This window comes from Enhydra lutris, unplaced genomic scaffold, assembly GCF_002288905.1.
Source record: "Enhydra lutris kenyoni isolate GAN:26980312 unplaced genomic scaffold, ASM228890v2 scaffoldscaffold7, whole genome shotgun sequence".
Classification (NCBI taxonomy): domain Eukaryota; kingdom Metazoa; phylum Chordata; class Mammalia; order Carnivora; family Mustelidae; genus Enhydra; species Enhydra lutris.
Genome location: NW_019154091.1, coordinates 20,764,237 through 20,788,665, shown reverse-complemented (window position 1 = coordinate 20,788,665; position 24,429 = coordinate 20,764,237). Strand labels below are relative to the sequence as shown.

The 24,429-nt window shown below is 36.3% G+C and overlaps 1 protein-coding gene across 4 annotated transcripts in view; it reads right to left on the bottom strand.

Annotated features, from left to right (window-relative positions):
* Positions 1-24,429, bottom strand: part of LOC111142065 (PTPRF interacting protein alpha 2) — a 492,908-nt gene that overhangs the window by 131,912 nt on the left and 336,567 nt on the right. For all 4 annotated transcript variants that reach the window (XM_022495008.1, XM_022495009.1, XM_022495010.1 and 1 more), the window contains one exon: positions 13,461-13,577. In XM_022495008.1, the coding sequence (XP_022350716.1) occupies positions 13,461-13,577 (117 nt within the window). The remainder of the gene's footprint in view (positions 1-13,460; positions 13,578-24,429) is intronic.

The window sequence follows — 24,429 nt, the reverse complement described above, 5'->3', positions numbered from 1 at the left end:
CAGAAAACAAATTGGTGTTGCCAGAGGGGAGGTGGGTGGCTGAGAAGAGTGAAATAGATAAAGGAGATCAAGAGTACACTTATCTTGATGAGCAGTGAGTAATGTATAAAATTGTTAAGTCATTATATTATACATCTGAAACTAATGTAACACTATATGTTAATTAGACTTCAATAAAAATGGTTCTCACTCTAAACCATATCTAGGAGTGGGGTCCAGGTATATAATTGTTTTTAAGTCTCCCTATGTAATTATATGTTTAGTTGAGGTTAAAAACCACAGATCAATATTATCCAGGTACTTTATTAATTACTGTATACAATCTAGTCATCAAACCTGAAAAATTGTCGGGCATAACGAGGCAAAGAATTTAAAGTAATAAAATAATCAAATGTGAAGTGATTATAATAAAAGATATAATAGATCCAAGAAATTAGTATTCTTTATCCTAGTATCAACTAATTATTTTAAAATATATTTGATATTTCAATTGGAAAGGCAACTATTTCATATTTTTGAAAGATGGAAAGAAATAAATCTCTGTAATAGAGTTTGCCAAATATTGTCTTATTTGGAAATATTTCTAGACCAGATGATTTCTTATAGTTACTTCCCCATTAATGACTTTATTATTCAACACTGAGATTTGCAAAGTCATTATGACACAGTAAATACTTAGAAATATTATTTAATTAAAATATCTAGCTGATGAGCCTTCACTTGTCAGTTCTTTAGTTCAATGTGATTGTGTTTTATTAATAAGTATAAAATATATTTCTTATTTTCTGAGACATTCTAAACCATGTTTAATTTCTGCCAAATTTAAAAGCAAGAATATTTTAATCTGAGGACTATCTGTTACTCTGAAGTTCTAATATTCTCATAATCTTTAACTAGGATACAATTCATTCACTATATCTGGTATATGTGGCTTGACTGAAATATACTTCATTTTGTAGTGTCTTGAATCTAGATGATACATGAGGAATTTCTATTCAATATTCCCATGATTGATATTAGTAACACTCAGAAATATAAGAAGTAGCTATTTCCCATATTATGATATGATTCATCTATAAAATTCCTAAATGATCTGGAGCTCCTGGGTGGCTCATGGGTTAAAGCCTCTGCCTTCGGCTCAGGTCATGATCCCAGGATCCTGGGATGGAGCCCCACATGGGGCTCTCTGCTGGGTGGGAAGTCTGCTTCTTCCTCTCTCTCTGCCTGCCTCTCTGCCTACTTGTGATCTCTGTCAAATAAATAAATAAAATCTTTAAAAAAAATTCCTAAACGATCTAAATAGTTGTAAGATATAACTAGCTATGTGTATAGAGGCGATTTTTTTTCATTTTGCTTATGACCGAAAATCTTGAATTCCTTCTTTGTTTAGCTATAGGATAAAGAAATAACATTGAAGAAGATCTTTTTTCTTTCAGGAAAAATCACTCAGCACTCCTTTTAGGTATGTAAATATAAGGCAAATAGGTACCCCTGCCCTAGAAGAAGAATATTTAATGAAACCTTGACAGTCTCTTCCAGTGTCTCTTGATGTAAGAGAGGATAACAGGAGGGTAATTTGCATAATTACCAGGAAACCTCAGAAGAGAAAGGAAAAACAAGACTGCTTTCCTTTCAATTCTGAAGTTCAGTGTTATTCCTAATTATCCTATGAACTAAGACAACTGACTGGATCAGAAAGATTTCCAAGAACTCATGAGAAGAACCTACCATGTGGGAAGTATGATATGCACTGGGACCTGAGTCCAACGCCCAATATCAGTTATGTTTCTAGCTCAGCGTGCAGCTGAGTGTGGAAGACCTTCCTGGCCCAGTCATCTTGATAAATTTGGGAACCTAGGTATGAAACTAAGCCTCAAAGTGGTGTCGCTTGAAGAAGGAGAAATCCTCCCTGAAGAAGCAGTCTGCCATGGGATGTCACTACTGCTGGTGGAACTCCAGACCAGGTCAACACCTGGGATGGAATGATTTCATTTACCCCATATGTCAGTGGGCTATTGCAATGGTATATGGATAGCATTTGATTTTGAGGGGCCACCTATTTTTAAAGGTGATATTTTGGAAACTCAAAAGAGGCAATGACAATTTAAAAAAAAATCATTGCTCACCGGTTACCTTATGACATTTTCTATTTCTCTTTTCACAAAATGTTAAAAACAAACAAACAAACAAAAAACCAAAACAAAACAAACTGGTGCTCTTGACCTGATTAAGTTTTGGGGGTTTTTGGATAATTCAGGCAGAGCAAGAATGGTCCTAAGAGAGGGCTACTAGACTATATAAAATCAAGTATGCCATTTTGACCCATGCTACTCTATAGTGTATTGAGGTCTTGAACATTGTATTGAATATTGAAGTCTTGGGCAATACATAAGAAGTAAGAAATAAAATCATGTTGAAATGGACTGGGAGGTACACTGGAGAAGCAGAGAGAGTGGCCAGGAAATAATTACAATAGTCCAGGTAAGAGATGGTTGATAATGGTTGTGTAGTGATTAAATGCAGATGGTAACAAGTGATCAGATCCTAGATATATTTTGAAGGTAGGACAAATCTAATTTCTTTACAATTTGATGTGGGGTGTGAAACATAGGGAGGACTTGAGGATGACTTGATAATCTTCACCTTGAGCAACTGGAAAGGCAAAGCTTCCATCATCTGAGATGGGGAAGATGCAGACAATTTGGGGGGGGTGGGGATACAAGAGGTAAGCTTTGAACATTTTAAGTGCACAATATCTTTTAGATGTACAAATGGATATGTTCAATAGGCTGTTGGATAAATATGTTTGGTTGTAGAGTCTGAAGTAGAAGTAAAGGTCTGTAAATAATTAGCTTATGGATACTAGTTAAGGTACGAGACTGACGGCAATCATTGAAAGAAGAAACTGGGACTGAGACCTGGGTCACTCCAACATTAAGAAGTCAGGAAGAAGGGGCACCTGGGTGCTTCAGTCAGTTATCCATTTGCCTTTGGCCCAGGTCATGATCCCAGGGTCCTGGGATTGAGTCCTGCTGAGCAGGAAGCCTTGCTTCTTCCTCACCCTTTTCCTGCCGCTCCTCCTGCTCGTGCTCCCCTGTCAAATAAATAAATAAAATCTTAAAAGAAGAAAGAAGAAGAAGAGGAAGAAGTAGTAGTAGTAGTCAGGAAGAAGAATGTGGTCCAAGAAAGGAAGGAGACTGAGACAGAGCCACTGGTGAAGTAAGAGAAAAACAGTGTGGTTTCCTATAATGTCAGTAAATAAAAAAGGTGGGGGGATCAAGGAGGAAAGAGTGATCTACTAAAACATCAACGACAACAAAGGTTGACAATTGACCACTGTATTTACCAATATAAAATTAGTGATGATGGCAACAGGAGTGGTTTCTGTGAAATGGTGGGACAAAGACCTTAGTAGAATAGATCTATAAAAACTGCAAAGGAAGCACCTGGGGAAAATGAGTAGACAACCCCTTTGAAGAGCTCTGTGGCAAAGGGAAGCCAAAAGAGAGCAACAGCTGTTGGAAGAAGTAAGGTCAGAAGATAATTTTTTTTTTCTTTTAGTTGGCAGAATTTTGGGATTCTTTGGGATATCCCAATTTGGGATATCCCAATGGGATAAAGAAAAAAATGGGATAAAGAAAAAAAAAAATGATGACAAGGAGAGCACAGTAAGAATTGCTGGGGGAGTATAATTGATAGATGACTGCTAGAGACATCAACACAGGAGACCACAAAGTTGTCTTTGTATAAGGTTTAGTTTTGAATTTTTTAAAGATTCATGCTCAGTCTAATAAGCCCTTTCATCCCCTTAGACACATGGACAAATTTAAGACTTTGCTTAAAGTGCATACTCTTATGTTTTGAAATCCATGAAATCAGGTAGTTGATACGCTGCCTTTCTTCAGCCACGTTCACTTTTAATATTTGTATCCTTATACCATTTGCATCGGCTCCTCCTGTTCACAAGCTGTAGGACTTTGAGCCAGTAATCTTTGCTCTACAAACCTCACAGGGTTATTGCAGGGATCAAATAAAACAACTGTGTAAAAGCACTTTTGGAAAGCTGTAAAAGGCTTTATGCCAGTTATTTATCTTGTTCATTTTGGTGTGTAGCCTTTGTTAATAAGATTTCCACAGAGGCTTGAAGAAGGGTTTGCCTATCTTTAAAAGGCCAGAGCCACCATTAAGGAATATTCTTCAGAATACTCATCCTGGCATATGCAATTTCCATGCAGATAAAGGGGATTTCTGGTCATACAAGTTTAGGAAAAGCTGAATACTGCTCCTCTTGGAGCCTGACAATATTTTAAAAAAATCTAATGAATACTACAGTTAAGATGCTAGTTCAGAAAGTATAGCACAAAATTTCCTAATATTCCTGTCCTAGGAATTCTCTTTCTGGGGGAGTGGATTCTGTAAAACACACATTAAATTCCTAGCAAACTTGTGCTTCGTGAGATATGATAAGATGGATAAACTCTACAAAAGTGAAAAATAAAAGTAGGTCAACCGCAGAGCATCTGAATAATAGACTTAAAATTTTTCCTGGATTGACTCAGCAGATCAGACAAAACAACAGACAAAGAAGAAAAAGTACTTGTACTTCTCTACAACACTTTAAGGAAGCAAATCCTTGGTATAAAATAAACACTCAAATTATGCCAATAGGATGGAGATAAATGAACACACTTTCTGTCAAATTCTGTGAATCGTTCTTTTAAAGTCTGAAGATAACCTGCTTCAGCAACTGTGTGCTTTTTTCTTCTGCCCTCATATCTGGGCTGATAATATGATACTGAATTTGCTCTCAAAGATAGACAAGTCAATTCCCCTTTCTCTTCACATCTAGTAAGGTCACAGTTAAAGCATAAAAACCCAGGCACTGCATTCAGAGAGATTTATTTTGAGTTTAATGAGCTCCCACACAACATTAGAAGATTTCTATTTCTCATTTTTGCTATTGCATATAGAAGATGCCTGACTTTTGGTCCAAAGCTTTTTCTTCAACTGAGCTCCTATAAAACGGACATGGCACAACTTCATGTACATATGAATGAACCATGGAACATCCTAAACTTGGCTCTTCTGGGCCCTTTTGTAGCCAGTCATAGACCTCTAAGCCATTCCAGCCATATGTATCACGGGCTATACTTGGACCTCTCTTTCCTGAGAGGTGCGCTAAACCCAAGATGGCAAATTCATAAATCCCATCCCTTTGCTTGGTTTCATTGCTTGAAAATTTAAATAAAGAATAAAAGAGAAGTATACACAGTTGCTATGAGGAATTAGATTACAATATATGGGATCAATGCACAGAGAAAATATTCTATTAGGGCTAATCAGATGTAAACAAATACAAATGATGATTATCTTTGATACAGAGAAGAAACTGGGGCCTAATCAATAATATATAAAATAAGCCACAGTTAACAAAGACTAAATTTCTGGAAGAACAGTTGCTGGCAGTAGTTGACATGTAGTGAGGAAGGCATACAAAAATAGCCAAAATGCAGCGAATACACTGAAGACATCGCTGTGGATAACTACTTTTAACTAGAACTTAGCAGAGGACTCTGAAAGAAAGGCATTTGTGCCAAATAATGTTTATTAGTATTTGTACTTTTTTAAAAAAGATATTTTTTTATTTATTTGAGAGAGAAAGAGAGAGTGAGAGAGAGCATGAGAAGGGAGAAGGTCAGAGGGAGAAGCAGACTCCCCATGGAGCTGGGAGCCTGATGTGGGACTCAATCCTGGAACTCCAGAATCATGACCTGAGCTGAAGGCAGTTGCTTAACCAACTGAGCCACCCAGGCGCTGTATTAGTATTTTTGAATAGAAATATGGTATATTCATAAGCCAAACACTTAAATGTGCAGCTATCAGCTTTGTGTGAGATTATGCAGTATCTTCATATTATGGTATTTCATAATAGACCATAACAGCATGATGAAATAAAATCCTTTTGTCATCACTGAGGATCATATTGCTCATATATTAATTTTTACTAAGTGCCTATTTTTGTCATTAGTGGCTCATCTAAAATACAGCATCGTAGTGCTAAAAATCCACAAAATCCTTAATTTTGTAAAGGCCCATGCCATATTTCATTTCTTATAACACTTCAGCTCAATGTCCTTCATGATCAAAGTTCTATGAAGCAAACTCTATATACTTAGTTCCTAGATTTTCTGATCTGATGATTATTCTTGCCACTGATTTTTCATTTTGTTTTATGAATTTTTTGGCCATAATTTTTCTGCTTATCAGAACAAAGGAACTAAAAGAATGTGAATAAAAAGCCATATCTGATTTTGTATTTATTCAGCTTTTACATTTACATATTATCGTTGCTTAAGTTGTTATGTTACATTTTAACTTCAGAACAGTCATGAATTAATGTCAGATTCTAAGAGAAGAGAATAATAAGAACAACAATTCTGAAAAGTGAACAAGCAGCTTGGTTCATTCAGAGCACCTAGGTTCAAAGTGAGGATAACAAGCAAAGGAAACTTGAGGGGAGCAGAGAGCCACCACCCTAGAAAGGGCCTCACATCGTAAAATGTGCCTCGCACTTTGTAATGTCACTGAAAATCAGCCACCTCCTTCACCCTTAGCTCTGTGAAGAACAAAAGTAATGTATCAGTCATTGAGGAATAAGAACTGTCAAAAGGTATTGCACATGGTAAAATTCAACTATTGTTTTGTGCGACTTCTGTTTTAGTTTTACACATACATGCAAACAGACGTAATAATTCAGAGTAAAAGGTTGAAATTAAATTGTATTTTTTTTAAGATTTTATTTATTTATTTGACAGAGAGAGAGAGGTCACAAGTAGGCAGAGAGGCAGGCAGAGAGAGAGAGAGAGGGAAGCAGGCTCCCTGCTGAGCAGAGAGCCCGATGCGGGGCTCGATCCCAGGACCCTGAGATCATGACCTGAGCCGAAGGCAGAGGCTTTAACTCACTGAGCCACCCAGACGCCCCTAAATTGTATTTCTTATAGTCATTAGCAGATAGGTAGGTCTCTAGGATCTGGTGGGGGGGGGGGAGGCAGGGCAAAACAACAAAGAGAGGTCCATATACCATAAATGTAAATATTTAATGATTACAAATCAAGTCAGCAAACTGTCAAGAAAAATATAACCTATTATTTCCCTTGAAAGGATACCTTCACATTGACTTTTAGATCAAATTCTAAATAATAATTCTCAGTCTCCTTAAAGTTGTATGGCAGGACTTAGCTAGCTATGGCCCCTGGGCTGTAGTCTGCTCACCTTCTCTTCCTAGTCTCAGCTCCTTCCAGAGAGGACTGGACTGGTTTTGCCTGAATAGATACCTCAGCCAGCACTTTCATTTTGTGGAACCCCATCAAACAGGCGCCCCTTGGCCACTCCCTCAGTCTAGGAATGGGCACACTAGAGTTCAGGCAGATACAGACATTGCTCCTGGGAAGAAGTCAATAAAGGCCTGGAGGTAGGTGAAGGTCTGTTTGGTCAGAGTCTGGGCTTCTAGGTACGTGGCATGTGGTCAGGAAGGGGTGGTGGTGTGGCTCAAAGGTGTGCAATTTCCCCTGGTCTCCTGAACTTCTCATCCTATAGAGGGGCAAGAGGGCCACAGCAAGGCCCACTAAATCATGGACCTCTCTTGCCTAGGTTTAAGAGCCATACTTGTAGTGAGCAAAAATTTGGACTGCCATTGCCTTGGGGATCTGTTCAGAGTTAAAAATAAATAAATAAATTAATTAATTAATAACTTGAAGAAGTTGTGGGAAAAATTAAAAAAAAAATTAAAAGCACACTCTTGGATAGAAAATCAGCTCTACGGTCCATATATACAATGGAGTATTATGCCTCTATCAGAAAGGATGAATACCCAACTTTTGTATCAACATGGATGGGACTGGAGGAAATTATGCTGAATGAAATAAGTCAAGCAGAGAGAGTCAATTATCATATGGTTTCACTTACTTGTGGAGCATAAGGAATAACGCGGAGGACATTGGGAGATGGAAGAAGTGAGCTGGGGGAAATTGGAGGGGGAGATGAACCATGAGAGACTGTGGACTCTGACAAACAAACTGAGGGTTTTGGAGGGGAGAGGGGTGAGGGGGTTGGGTGAGCCTGGTGGTGGGTATTAAGGAGGGCACGTATTGCATGGAGCACTGAGCGTGGTGCATAAACAATGAATTTTGGAACACTGAAAAAAATAAAAATTTAAGAAAAGGGGTTTAGATAAAAAAAAAAAAGAAAATCAACTCTAAAAAACAAGGGAATATATATATATATATATATATATATAATAACAGAAGAAAAGATCAGAAAAACTAAGATTGGGTTAGAATGAATTTTTGTAAAAACTCAACAGTAACACATATAGAAGTCATCCAGGCATGTGAGAAGGAATGTAAGAGCATAATATTGTCTGGAGGTGAGAAGACCGGGGTTGTGGTCCTGCTCTGGACCAAGAAGTCCTTTAATCATTCTAAGTCTCAATTCCATTTCTGGTAAAATTAAGAAAAGGAACATCTCAATCAACTTTGGAAGTCTGATGTGTGAAAAAGTGCAAGTGATTTTTTAAAAAGATATCTAATCAAGATGCTCCCACATTAACATACTTCTATATCTTCCCATTGCTTTGAGAATAAAATTAAACTCCTTACCACGTCCTACAAGAACTTACATGATCTCACCCTGTTCACTGCTCCATCCTGTCTCCTGCTGTTCTCTCCGTGGACCACTAGGCTTTGATGACCCTGTCATCCTTCCTTCCCAAGAATGTGCCAGAGAAGCTCTTTCCCACCATTGGTGCATTTGCACTTAGTGTTTCCTTGGCCTCAAAAACTCTTAAGTTTTTCCATGTGGTTGAATCTGTGTCCTCTTTCAGGTTCCAGTTCAATCCCCATCTGCTAAAAAAGTCCTTCCTCGCCATGTCTATGTAACATACTTCACACGAGCCCCTTGGTCACATTCACTCCCTCTCATTTGTTTATTGCCTGGGCTCCCATCTGCCTTGTTCATTACTATGTCCCAACCACCCAGACCAGTACCTATATCCTAACACCTTCAATAATGTTGTCAATAAATATTTATTGAAAAATGCACAACCATGAAAACATAGTATTAATCAATATTATAACCATACTATTTATGGCTTATAATTAAATTTTGTTTTTCACAGTCAGTGTCTCTACTCTTTAAAAGAAAGCTGTAAGTTGGGTATGACTATTTACCAGTAACTGATGCTCTGGGAGGTTAACGTGCAAGTTCACCCAGCTAGTAACTGGCAGAGATGGAATTTGAATCCAGGTGCTGACATCAAACAAATCATTATTCCATGCTGCCTCTCTGACACATCCTATCACAATTAATTTATCTCTCCTTTAAACTCTAATATCATTTTTGACACTACTTATTTATCGTGTTTTGCAATATTAATTGGGGCATGCTGATTTTTCTCTCTACTTTCTCAGCAAATTTATTACAGAGGTGATGTCTCCTGACTCTCCACCAGTGTCTAACATCCCACTTATCCACATCACTTAACAAGTACTTGCAGCTGCAAAAAATAATTGGAAGTACAGAATATATGAGTCAGGAGCATTATCTCCTTTACAAGAGCAGTGTATTTATGCAAAAATTTCACAAATTAATTCTCCTCTAGAGATTAACAGGAAGAAAGTTATTGAACCCAGTTCTGAACTTTCAGTGGGGTAAAATTTAGTGTCCTGAAATATTTTATTATCCTCTGAGTATTTACATTCCTCTAGGACAATTGATGAAATTTATGTCCCACAGAAACATTTAAACTAGTTTCAGTTAAACTTACTTTTTCTTTTAATTTTTTAAGTGTTGATAACAATTACACAGCTTTTCTATGAGTAATAAGGTCTGTTTCAGAGTGTGCTTTTTTGAGACTATTTTTTTTTTTTTAAAGATTTTATTTATTTATTTGTCAGAGAGAGAGAGGGAGAGAGAGCGAGCACAGGCAGACAGAATGGCAGGCAGAGGCAGAGGGAGAAGCAGGCTCCCTGACGAGCAAGGAGCCCGATGTGGGACTCGATCCCAGGACGCTGGGATCATGACCTGAGCCGAAGGCAGCTGCTTAACCAACTGAGCCACCCAGGCGTCCCAAGACTATTTTTATCAACTATTTTGTCAACAGGATTCTCAAGCCACTGAGATAAAACATCTGTTGGCTAATAACCCACCCTGACTATGTAATTTAAGTAACTTTACTACCCTAAGCAAAGGGTTAAATCCTTGTGACTAGGATTTACAAGTCACTCTCTGGCAGTTCCATAGTAACTCACAATAGTTTTCTGTATATCTCCCCAACCACCACTTTGCAATTTATGCATTAATACCACAGTCATCCTTCACTGACAGTCTTCATTGCACAGACACTCCCCAAAATAATTTTTCCTTTTTTTGCTTGATTATCCTTTTAAAACAATTCTCAATAAAAAATTAAGTGGTAGGATTTAAATTACAATCCCATAACACTTGTTATTCAATGGTATTGAAATACTTTAAATAATCAAGCAACAGAGAATAATTTTAAAAAGTAAAGATGCTTTATAACGTTTATGTGTGTAAGTTAGGAGTATTTATATAAGGATGATAAATATAATGATAAGGATATTATTTCATATTTTATCCATAAATGTCAGCAGTTAGAATATGGAGGGGATCTAACATATAGCAAGGTGACTATTATCAGCAGTATTGTATTATATACTTGGAAGTTGCTGAGACTGAATCTAAAATATTCTTAGTATTTGTAACCGCATACACACAAAAGGTAATTAGGTGAGATATGAATGTGTTAATTAACCTTATTGTGGTAATTTCTTCACAATACAGACATATGCTAAATCACCATGTGGTATACCTTAAATTTACACAATGTTATGTGTCAATTATATCTCAATAAAACTGGAAACAAAGAAATGGCAGGCAAACAAACATGATATGAATGAGTGAATGAATAAATAAATACATGAAAATAAAACTGATGGTAATTAGAGCTAAGAGGATTGGGAAGTGGATTAAATATATGATGAAGATTAAGAGGTACAATCTTCCAGTTATAAAATGAATACGATGTGGAGATGTGATACACAACATAGGGAATATAGTAAATAATATTGTAAAAATTTTGTATGGAAACTGATGGTCACTATACTTATCATGGTGATCAATTTATAAGGTATATAAATATCATCAGATCACTGTGTTGTACACCTGAAACTGAAATAATATTGTGTATCAATTATACCTCAATAAATAAAAAAACAAAAACCTCTCAAATTTTCAAAATACTTTCTTGAAGGACATTTCAGGAGTAATATGAATTGAAACAAGTCACTTATTTTAAATTAGAAAAAAACACATACATGATGATATATATTTTAGGCCTAAATTGGAGGAGGGGGCATGCTATTTTTAATACCAGTGTATCATTACTTTAAAGCATTTGGAAATTACTCTTCTTATATTTCTGGGAAATTGGGAAAAAAAGAATACCAATAACTACAATGTTTAAAAATCTTTAGTTGCATCCATAAGGAAGAGTAAGTTAGCAATGGCACAGAATCTCTCTTCTACACTGGCTGAAATGCCTTCTCCAAGAACCAAAAGGCAAAGAAAGTTAGAGACAAGTACTTTATATCACTAACTACTCAGAGTCCTCAGAATATGTGCAGTCTAATAGAAACAAACATCCATTATACATAGGTCCTCATCCAGATACTGGAACCGGTTTCTTGAAAGTTAATCTGACATGAATTGTCTTACTTTCTAATGCCTAGATATTTGAGAGTTATATGTTAAAATAAACGACATTTGAAAAAAAAAAAAAGTGTGTGAGTACTCTCCTCTCTCCTGAAAGTACCAGATGAATGCTTTAAATATCAAATGGTTTGCTAGGGAATAGACAAGATCTCAAGTTCTTTCTGCCTTTCAAAGACATATTTCTTTAATTCTTGTCTGGATTAGCATAAATACATCATTGTTAAAAAAAACAAAAAACAAAAACAAACCACACACAGTATTTTGTAGACTTCTAAGAGAAAAAGGCTTCATGACCACAAAGTCCATTTTTATACCCGAATAAGTAGAGAAAAGATATAGCACTGTATTACTGATGACATAATTAAAATGAAACAGTAATAGAAAATTACAAGTTAGTTTCCTAAAGTGAGTTTTGAGTGCAAACAGCTTATTCTAAAGAGCTCAGTGATTTGTTTACCGAACTGGTATCAGTTTACTTATCTGAAGGGACAAGAAATAATTTCATTCAAATTTGAAATACAGCTCATGAAACCTAGCTGTCAGACTGTAGTTTATTTTTAATACTCATCTTAAGAGTTCTGTAAAATACATGGATAAAGGCTAAAATAGTGAAGCCTTAAATTAAGAGCTCTTTGCCTCTCAGCCACCAGAACTGATGAGTGTCAGGAAATTAGTCTGGTTGACTTGGCCCCCTTTGTCATACTTGAAGGAGGAAACACGGGAAGCCCCTCCATTTGTTTCAACTGGATAAGTAAGGAAGTGTTCAGTTTATTTTCAGCTAAGAAGACTGGTGCCTTTGTTTCATGGTCCAGTCCCTTGTTTCTTGATCTCTGTTCTGAAACCTCTTGACATTGACAATGACTCTTATTGCTACCTAATTCATGCAGTCCTGATGTTTAAAGAGTTCAACCATCTGAAGATGTAGCTGGTAATGGCAAATATCCCCGCAGAGTATCTAAGCCTCAGGCACAGGATATGCAAACTCTACATCATCTTTATCTGATTCCAGACCTACCAGCAACTGACCTTCCTTTTGTGCTGGAAACAAATGGGTTAGCCCAGAAAAGGGCCAAACAGACTGATGGTGTTCTTACCCGGGGTAGAACCCCCAACCAAAGGAAAATCTTTCCCTTCTAAAAACAGTAAAAGTCCCAAGGGTTCAGGTATCTTTTAATAAAATTTCTCATTAACAGGAATACTGTTAGGACCTTCTTAAACACATGGAAAATGCCAAATAGGAGATTACTAAAAAATTTTTGCAGTGATACACCACAGATGAATTGCCAATTGTACATAATACCATTTATAAATCAAAAGTATTGTTATTATACTTAGAATTCCTGGATATATATTAAAGAAATACCTATCTGTGCAAATATATTTATTCAATTATACATATGTTCAATTAGATATATAATTTAATTATTTCAGAGAATCATGTTAAGTATCAAGTATTGAGAAATTCAAACATATATTTATATATTTACACACGTGCGTATTATTTAAGAAAATCAAATTAAATCACCAAATGAAAAGTCATCATGACCTTTTGACCAACAAATCAAAACATAATAAAGAATGTTTATAACATGGACTTCATATTTCGTATTTTTGTCAAATGACATAGCAAGTAAATATTTCTAGGTAGGACCATGTCATCTGTGTCCTACCTTTTCATGGACTTTCGGACCAGGTTCCATCCCTTCAAGATGTTCTGATTCTGTGGACCCCTCACTTGATGCCATTTTTCTTTGTATATGAACATTTTGTTCACGCAAGGCAACAATCTGCAAAATAAAAGCACTATGCCTTAAAAATCTAAAATAGAGCATAAAGTATAGAAAAATTGAATTTATTTAAATGTGGCTAAGAACAAATGAATATACGCAAATAATCAGAAAACAAGCATTAAATTTTATTCATATTATTACTTAAAAATATTTTTAACATTTAGGTTAGCATTTTGAATAATAATTACATGAATATGATATTCATTGAAGAAAATATTTTCTAGTTGAAAAATGTATCTATATAGTCGGAAATGTGTCTAAATTAATGCCAGGATCCATGTGGTATTAATTCAGAAATTACTTTTTAAAATTAATTTATGAAATGTGATAAAATTCATATCAGTCTATATTTTTAAAGTATAAAAGGAAGAGAAATGAAAACATTGCAGGCTGAAGGCCAGTTACAAGCACATTCATTCACTTTAAGAGGTAGCATATCTGTAATTTTAAAATAAGCAAATAAACAAACTGGACTTAATTTTGTGCCACTGTCATGAGTACTTAGAATTAAATGCATCTCATTATCCTTATTTTAATGGCCATTATCTTAGTGCTGCTAGTTCAGTTAATTTGTAGAAGACTTCTCAAAAAAACAATTCATTCTTAAAAATGTTCAGCTCCACTTTACATAGTATTTTCAACTAAGAAAGATTCTCAGTTACAGTTTAAGTGATCTTAGTAATAAGAGGAAAAAATAGCATTCTAACATTTTAAAATGATGTTTTAAAATACAGTTGCTATTTATACATATTTTTGAAGGTATTTTACATTAATACCATAACTTATTAATTTCTTGGCAAATCCTATTATATAAATGATGAGGGAATAGAAGGCTAGCTGAGGACAAAGCAGAAGCTGGCACTCTACACACCCACCCCCCACTCCTGCCTTGACATGTGTGGTATTCCTCAGCCATTTTTGGCTGCCCTAAAGGAAAAACAAGTAGTTAACTTATAGAGACCACAATCCTGCAAGACCTGAATCTCCCTCCATTTACAAATGTCCTAGTGATTTACAAGGAAGAGGCTCTCTTATCAATAACCTAACTTCCAGAGATCCACAAATCAGTCCTGAAGCCCTAACATCATCTTCCCCTCCATAAAACTGAGGGAGACTGAGGCAGAGGGAAATGTAAATAAAGTTAAATTTTTTCCAAACCTAAAGCTCATTGATAAGGACCTGCGATAGCAGGAGTGTGACATTCCTCCAGGAAGCTCTCAACAGTCTTACTGATAATACCTTCTAAAAGAAAAAACAACCTTAACTTAACAAATAGCAAAACCTCCAGTGTCCTGTGTGTCTTCTTCTTTCAAACGCTCCCTTTTCCTTACCTCCCCCAACCCCACAGTATATAATCAGCCCACTCCCCACAACCCCAGCGCAGCAGCTCTTTATGCCCATGGGTCCTGTCCCCGTGCTTTAATAAACCACCATTTTGCACCAAAGATGTCTCAAGAATTCTTTCTTGGTCATCTGTCTGGCCCTCACCTCACCTCACCTCACTTATATTCTAAAACTTCATTATTAAGAACTCAGATATTGAGTTAATATTGGTTCTTGGGGAAATCAATGCCTATAGTATTTAATACACAATAAATAGTCAATCACACATGAGTCCAGTATGTCGCATAGACCAATAATTGCCAAATAAATGTAAAAGGTCAAGAAGTTGTCCCGTGGCCGTCCCCATCCCTGCCACTACTTCAATGCCCAGATGCACAATGCTGTGTTCATGAGATCAGGTATCTGGTATATGACCTCCAGCATTAACATATGCATATCATTTTGTAAGGGCCGATCACCAAATAACAAAGAACAACTCTTCAAGTGCTCTTCTTGAACTGCAGTCAGCAAACAACAGATTCTCTTGCTACCATTTTTGGCCACCTACAAGCTATCATCCACAAAGCATTCTAACATTCTAACAAAGCCAGATTCACCTTTGAAACTTCAGTTACATTGTGTCACTCTTTGCATTCCAAAGAACCTCAATGTTTTCCCAAATTATTTAGCTTAAGTTTAAACTTCTTAACAAAGTCTAGAATACCCCATTTATCATCCCTTCAGTCACAACAGCTTCCTTTCTGTCTCTCAAATACACCAGGCTCTTTCTCACCCAGATTTTAGGAACTTAATCTTCCTGCCTGAAACATTCTATTCCAGCTCAGACCACAAGTAAAACAATCCCAGCTTTCAAAATTCAGCCTAAATACCATTCCTCAGAGAAAACATACCTTGCCATCAACCACTTGCTATAGTTTCCCTGCTTATTATTGTGTATATTTCACTGATTAAATTCCAATATTTTTTCCTTTATTTGCTTAATCACTTTGCTTATTTATTTAGCTATCAGAAGTCCTAATAATATCTCAGGGGAAAACAATTTTCAAAGGAAGACCTTATGGAAAACAACATTTTCATATGAAGCAGCACATTATATTATTATGTGCAAGGTTTAGTTTATTCAATAAAAATGTGATTTAAATAATGAATGGATAGGGTTAAACAAAGAATAAAACCTAATTCATTCAGAAGTAACAAAAAAATAATGATTTAGAGTATGTGGGAGACTTCGGAGACATTTCTCTGATGTTAGAACAGAAATGGATTATACTAACGGAACAATAAGAATAAAATAGTCCCTTGGTATATCATTTTTATATTAATTCTTAACATCTTGTCTCTTGAATAAAAGAATAATATTATATTACCATCATTACATAATGAAATTTTATTACAAATTTTTAAAAAATTTAAGCATTGTATGCTGACATTCTACTAACATCCCTGGCTTAACAAATATGTTGACAAAGGTAATAATAAATTTTTAAAAATTCTATGCATTTTCTTCCATTATTTAATCTACTTAGATGTGAAGAGAGAGCTTTTTTTTTTTTTTTTAAGCAGGGGGAGTGGGAAATGCAGGCCTCCTGCTGAGTAGAGAGCTCCATGTGAGGCTACATCTCAGAACCCTGGGATCATGACCTGAACCGAAGGCAGATGCTTAACAACTGAGCCACCCAGGCACCCCGAAGAGAGACCTTTAAAAAAAAAAAAAAATTTAAAAACCAAATTTAACTCTGTTTTCAGAATAACTTCTATTGGCTTAGTAATTCAGATAAATTTTAAACATGGCTTCGTGCCTAAAATAAAGCAGGCCCTCTATAAAGGTTTACTGAATGACTCAGTGAATTAATACCCTAAATAATAAGAACAAAAGTCAAAATGCCAAATTCATATGGAAAACACTATATGCAAATATAACTGTGCATCTATTAAAAAAAGGACACAAACATCAAGTGTTTTACAAAGTATACACATGACAGTTCTATGAATGACATAACTTTCAACAACCAACATACAAATTCTCCTTTTTTTGGTTATTTTTTAACCAAGCCCACAAATTAGGTTTTTGAAGTAGGAGAACAGATGTAGAATCCTCTATATTCTTTAATGATTTAAATGATTTTGTTCTATTTTTGCCCAATAACAAATTATCCTGGAGGAGTTATGAAAGCAAAGCTTCAGCATCTGATCTAATTGTAGGTATTAATAATCTTGATTCTTTCTTTCAGGAGGGAAAAAGGTAGAGGTTCTCTCCTGTGAATGCAATGTTGGGGGTTGGGCCTCTTTAATGTTTTCAAAGGGCAGAGAAGTTCACCTAGAAATCACAGGGCCTCCAGGTAGCAGAGGTCTCTTTAGGAAATTCTCCCAGCTGGCTTAAGAAGCAAATGCAATGGGGCGCCTGGGTGGCTCAGTGGGTTAAAGCCTTTGCCTTCAGCTCAGGTCATGATCCCAGGGTCCTGGGATCGAGCCCCACATCGGGTTCTCTGCTCAGTGGGGAGCCTGCTTCCTCCTCTCTCTGCCTGCCTCTCTGCCCACTTGTGATCTCTGTCTGTCAAATAAATAAATAAAATCTTAAAAAAAAAAAAAAAAGCAGCAGCAGCAAATGCAGGAGAGAGCTTGAGAACTAGCTTAACACACTCAGAACGAAAGGAAGATGATGACCCCCAAAACATTCTTTGGGCTCTCACTGACAGGGAGTGCTGTCAAAGGGAGGGGAGGGTGACTTGTCTAGGATGCCAAAGTAGTCCTAGATCCCTCATTGCTAAACAGCATGACCTACTACAAACGAGACAGCATGGCAGGTAGGAGGAAGCACTTCCGGGTAGACTCTGTAACAACTGGCTTACCCAGTTGTTACATAACTGCCAGAAAGTACTGGAAACTCACCATGTGCCAAGCACTGCGCAAAATTATTTTAACCTACAAAATAGGTTTTATGATCCACACTTAAGAAGTGATTAAACTGAGATAAACAGAGTGTGATAAGAACTAAGCAGGAATCAAGTGAAAATTAACTCCTTAACTTGATACCTTCTACTTTCTGTCAAATTGCCTTACATGGCTTAAGTCAGGGGAAGTTCACAGTGGGTGGGGATGGGGAAAAAGCATTTCCCTTCCAAGTACTTCTACCTTCCCATCCAGGAAACCTTTGTGTATCATTAAGGTATGGACCCCTCCCTGGAGAGATTCACATCCAGGCATAGCTGTGCCTACATTTCCAGTTTATCAATCCACTGAAGGCCCATGGAACTGTGGTCAAGGGGAACTGCCCACAGTCATTTTAATTGATCAACCATGATTTGTCAACTGTTTGTTGACACGTTTTTAAATGCCCAGCATCCCTTCAATATTACTTTTGTTAACAATATCCTATACTTCCACTGTGGAATTTTCCTTCCCTACTCTAAACCTAGAGACTGTCAGTCAGGGGGCCAGAGCTCAGGGCAAATGTGTGGGCACATGATCCAAGTCAGGGAAATTGGAATACTCCTTGAGCTGTTTCAGGCAGAGCTATGGGGGAAGATTTGTTTTCTACAGGCTTAAGCTGGTACGATACAATCAGGATGGCTGTTTACCATCAGTTCTAGCTCATGGAGAAAAGTATACGAAAAAGATAGAGCCCTGATGAATCAGATCTGCTCCTAATTCTAGCCATTCTTAAATCACCTCTATCCTTGGCATTTCATTAATATGAGCCCCAAACTTTTTTTTTTTCCTCAAATTTGCTTTTCTGTCACTTATAACTAAAAGCGTCCTTGAAAATATAACAAGGGACATGGAAGGCAACATGGAATTTCTACGTGGAGATTTTGAAGAATGACTAAGCATTTATCAGTCGGAGACAATGGGCGGGGAGAAAACTGTTCAGGAAGATAGAAGAACATGAGCTCTTTGTGTACCTAGTACTATGGGTTACTTAATATTTCTGTGGTGAACACTATCTGGATGAAGATAAAAGAAAGACAGGAGACTAAAGAAACTGAAATACCTCAACTAAAACTCTGCCATCTGTGTTCTTCTTGCTCTGGCTTATTGCTTCACCTCCACTCTTATTTTGTTTCCTGATTGCTCATCTAACTTCTGAGAGCCTGGCCCATTGTCTCTAGGCATTTCTAAACCCATGATATTTCCAAGCCAGTCTTCCAAGTTTTGTTCTTGCCTTTGCCTCTGTCAAATTGTTTTTGGCTCCTGGATGGGGGGCTGGTCACCAGAAGGAACAAGCCATGATTAGAAGCTTAGAATTTTCAACTCTACCCCCTGATTCTCCAGAAAGGGGAGAGGGCTTGGAGTTAATGATTGATCAAGCCTATGTGATGAAACTTCCATAAAGATCCTAAAGTATGGGGATGAGGGAGCTTCCAGGTTGGTGAACATAACATATCCATGTGCTGGGAGAGTGACATACGCCAACTCCATAGGGACAGCAACTCCTGGGCTTGGGACCCTCTCAGACCTTGCCTATGTTTCTCTTCATCTGGATGTTCATCTGTATCTTTAAAAAAAAAATGGTAAATGTAACTGTTTTCCTGAGTTCTTTGAGTTGCTCTAGCAAATTAATAGGATCCAAAGAGGGGGTTATGGGAATCTCTGATTTATAGCGAATCAGTCAGGAACACAGATGACAACTTTTATTGACAACTGACATCTGAGGTGGGTAGGGGTATGGGGTAACTGGGTGATGGGCATTAAGGAAGGCATGCGATCTAATTAGCACTGGGTGTTATATACAACTAATGAATCACTGAACATTACATCAAAAACTAATGATGTATTCGGGCACCTGGGTGGCTCAGTGGGTTGAGCCTCTGCCTTCGGCTCAGGTCATGATCTCGGGGTCCTGGGATCGAGTCCCACATCAGGCTCTCTGCTCTGCAGGGAGCCTGCTTCCTTCTCTCTCTCTCTCTGCTTGCCTCTCTGCCCACTTGTGATCTCTCTCTGTCAAATAAATAAAATCTTTAAAAAAAAAACTAATGATGTATTAACATTATATGTTGGCTAACTGAATTTAAATTAAAAAAGTAAAAACAAACAAACAATTGACATCTGAAATGGAAGGAAGTAGTCATGTAGGACAGAGCCTTTAACCTGTGGGATTTACCACTATCTCCAGGAAGTGTCAGAATTAAGCTAAACTGTAAGACACCTGAAAGTGTTTCAGTGAATGCTTGGTGGAAGAATGCTCCCTTCCCACTCAGGCACACACACATCCGGTGTCAGAAGTATTTTAAGTGTGGTAGTCATGTCAGAGTAAAAGAGAACCACAGGAGGTAGACTACGGTTTTCCTCTACACACCCTTCTTCCTTGACTGCTTCTGAAACACCTTTTAGGTCTTTGCTTACATGTCACCCATTCTGGGATGGAATCTGGGACCCTCCTCCTTCCAGATGTAAGTTATATAATTCCTTAGCATTTTCCAATAACTCATGTTATACAAATTATCACTATCACTATTAGCTGTTAGTTTTCTGATTGCTCATTTTGCCACTGAGTGCCTCAAAACCAGAACTACATTTATTGATTATTTATTCCCAGTTCTTAAGACACTGGTTAACAAGTAGGAGGCAATCTAGAAATACTTACAGATAGTTGCATGAAAAAAGACTATACGAATGGAAAACCTGATAGGGAGTTGGAAAAGCTGGATGGCAAAGCTCTCGAAAATTTATACATGGAGAAGAAAATTAGTCATCCATGTGGAAGACAATGTAAGCTTGAAATCTTCCCAATGTTCAAAAATGATTCAAGATTAACAAGGACCCCTGAGAATGGAAGAATTCATTGAGATAATACAGGAAGGATGAGAAGTACTGACCTAGTCTTGTAGGATATTCATAGCTCTAATGTAAGGAAACAGGGCAGAAGGCATAGGCAACTATAAAGGAGGATAGGGATGGGATCATGGGAAGACAGCTTAATGAAAGTTAACCAGAATTTTGTGTCTCATTGTGTCTTAAAATATTACAAAATATTGGGGCACCTGGGTGGCTCAGTTGGTTAAGCAATTGCCTTTGGCTCAGGTCAGGTCCTGGAGTCCTGGGATCGAGTCCCATATTGGGCTCCCAGTTCCATGGGGAGTTTGCTTCTCCCTCTGACCTCGCCTCTCATGCTCTCTCTCACTGTCTCTCTCTCAAATAAATAAATAAAATCTTAAAAAATATATTACAAAATATTTACAGGTGTATTGCAGCCTAGGTAATATAATTCAGGTATATTGAAGTACATGCTGTATTTATATGATCTAGATTTAGAATAGATTGACATTAGATGGAAAAATGGAATTCCATAGTTATCTAGAAATATTTTTCAGCCAAACAGAATTCTTAACATAGAAAAAGAAAAGCAGTGTAATTTAATTTTTACTTGGTTTTTCTCTTCTTTATTTTTTGAAATATTAATCTACAGGACATTCTGAAGTTTGACAAGGAAGGCCAAAAAATAAGAAAGAGAAATTTAGAAATTAAGTTTCTAATTAAGAACTGTTAGCAATACTAATAGTTGTTATATATGTTAAATATGTTGAATACCTATTATATGCCACAAATTGCAAAGCAATTTACAAGCATAATCTCTTTTAATCCTCCCAATAGCATAAATTGGGCATCATTTTAATTTTACAAAATAAGAACCTAGCACCGAGGGAATAAATAATATATTTAAGGTCACAGAGAAAAAGACGTAACAGAGACAGGTTTCTGATCCAGGTCTGATAACGTTAAAACTTGTTGTTTAAGTATTATGTTTTAATGGCTTTTGAAAATTACTGAAGTGATTCATTGTATACCTAATCCAAACATTTATCTAGGTCAAGACTACAGTTCTGTGGTCTGATAGCAAGGGCATTTACCTGTCCTGATTTGGCAAAACAACTGAGATACAGTTTGAAAAATATCTTTAATTATTCCCAGGAATAAAAATCATGCTGTTTACATTTTTATCACTTTTATTTAGAACTCTTATGTGGCACAGGCATTTCAATTTACTTTGAAAACTGCCCAACTACTGTTTAAAATAAATCATGTCTACTCTTCATCTTAATTCTCCAGGGATTGTCATTTTGATATTTGTGAATTCATAGTTGCCTTTACCTACTTAACAACAACTTCCAGACACTGCCCATATCTAATTAACAAAGATTCTTTTCCTCTATTTTTACCCCAAACTCAATTAACAATTCCAAGAGTGAGACTTGCAGAAGTCTCACTGCGCTAACACATAATTTGCTTCTACACATAGGCTTATTCTAATTTAGCTGAATTCCACGCTTAGATTCCACTGATGTTGCAACATGAAAAAGCAAAGAAAAGTAACTAGTAGAACAGTAGAGATTTACGATTTACAGTTAAATGACTCTCTAGCCTCAATAGTTTGGATTTGTGTTGTTACATGGATTTGTATTAACTGGGAAACTATAAAGATTGGGATACTTATTCAAACAGAATTAAGGACCTCAAGCCAATAGGTATGTCACTTTCCAGCGCTAGGTGTTGGCCACTGATCTGTTAAGCACCACTGAAGCATATTAAAACCAGTGTAAAACAATGTCATAGAGTAATGCCGTTTGATCAGCTCCTATGTAACATTCATTTTCAATGTCTTTCAGTGAGCGACTAAAAACTTGTGAAACTCAGCAGATTCAATGAATGACTGAATTGTTTTGAGAAGAGAATCAGAGGTTTGCATTGTGAGATTTTGCCTCTTGTCAAGTTTAGAAGATAGTTATTTAATCAATGATTTTATGTATGAATCCACTTATCCTAATGAATGACCAAAGAGCTTGGAGGCAGAAAATGTAGAAACCATTCACTTGGTGGTAGTTTCAAAGTTTTACCACTATACTACCTCTATTCAGTTGACAAATATTTATTGAATAAATGAGAACATGGTGTATACCTTTATTTTTAATCTGCTCCACTCTGGCTGACCAGCTTTCCCAGTTCCCATTAGATGAATTTACTGGGTACTCAAATTTAAATGCACATCACCAGTAAGTTTCTGGTGATTCTTTGATTGAAAACACAGTAAATGAACAGGGCATGAATTTGGGCTATTTTCAAATTTTATATATGAATTGATATTGCTTATACCTAAAAAACATAAGAATCCCTTGTATAGTTTTTGATGGTGAAAAAATCCTTTTAACAATGATATTAGAGGGGCTCCTGGGTGGCTCAGTCAGTTGATTTTGGCTCAGGTCAAGATCCCAGGGTTGCAGGATTGAGCTCCTTATCCCACTCTGTGCTCAGCTCAGAGTCTGCATGAGATTCTCTCTTCCTTGCCGTTGCCCTTCCCCGCACTCACACACTCTCTCTTTCTAAAATAAATAAATAAAATCTTTAAAAAACCCACTAACATTAACATTTTTATAGCCCATTTTTAAAACAATAACTGGCATGCAAAATTCTTATTGTTAGTTTTAAGTTTAAGACAATGGTTGCAATAACAATAGGATTTCGAATGTTTGCTAAGGTAGATTTGTTTTTTGCACGGAATACTTATGGTATTCATTTTCAATGTTAACTATAATATTAATTTCAATAGCTATGTTTGTAATATAACTATTGATATTTAATTCTACTATAAATTACAATTCTCTATGAAACTATCTCTATTCATCTAATTGGTATTTTAGTCATTCTTTTTTTTTGATAGTTGTTTATTCTTTATTTTAATTTATTTCCATTATTCAAATATTTCTCTAAAACTTAAAATTACAATAAAGTCAAATGCTGGCATTTTCATTAGGGGCATATAAATGACTACAGGAAATACACAGTGACTTAAACTGGAGAGAATTAGAGGACATTGTTAAGGCACAGGACTGCTGTTGCAGCAGGTTACCAGCTAAGAGTGGCATTAAATGGAAGAACAGTAATAAAAATGACCAAGGAAGCTGCTAATGTGATAAATTATAGGAATTAATCAAGAGAATAAAAGCAAAAACAATTGTGATAAATTATAGGAATTAATCAAGAGAATAAAAGCAAAAACAAAGTCCTAAAGAGTTTTCCAAAAGTATCAATAATAGGAAAACAAATTCTGAACAAATTATATTTATCACTGTAGGAAAGCAAGGTTCAGTTTAAAATATAAATAAGCAAATAAAAAGGAATGAAGAGGGGAGAATAATATTCACTGAGGTAAACTGAGAAGTGTAACACCATGTATAAATAATTGCAATAATTCAGTACTGAGTACTGAGAATGTTGGCAGTAGTTTAAAGTTTTGATTGTCATGAAAAAAAGAACACTGTAATATCTAACACCCAGGAAGATGCCAGTTGCTAATAACTCCTCCCCTCCCTGAAGACAGAATCTTATTAAAACAACAACAACAACAACAACAAAAACAAACCGTTAAATTAATTAAATAAGGAGGCCATTAGACTGATGTGGCTCTAATGCCATGGCATGCAATGTAAGCAAACCAAATTGTCACCCTTTAAAATGCCACAAAGTTAAGGAACCAAAATGTCAAGGACAGCCAATCACAAACAGCGCACTA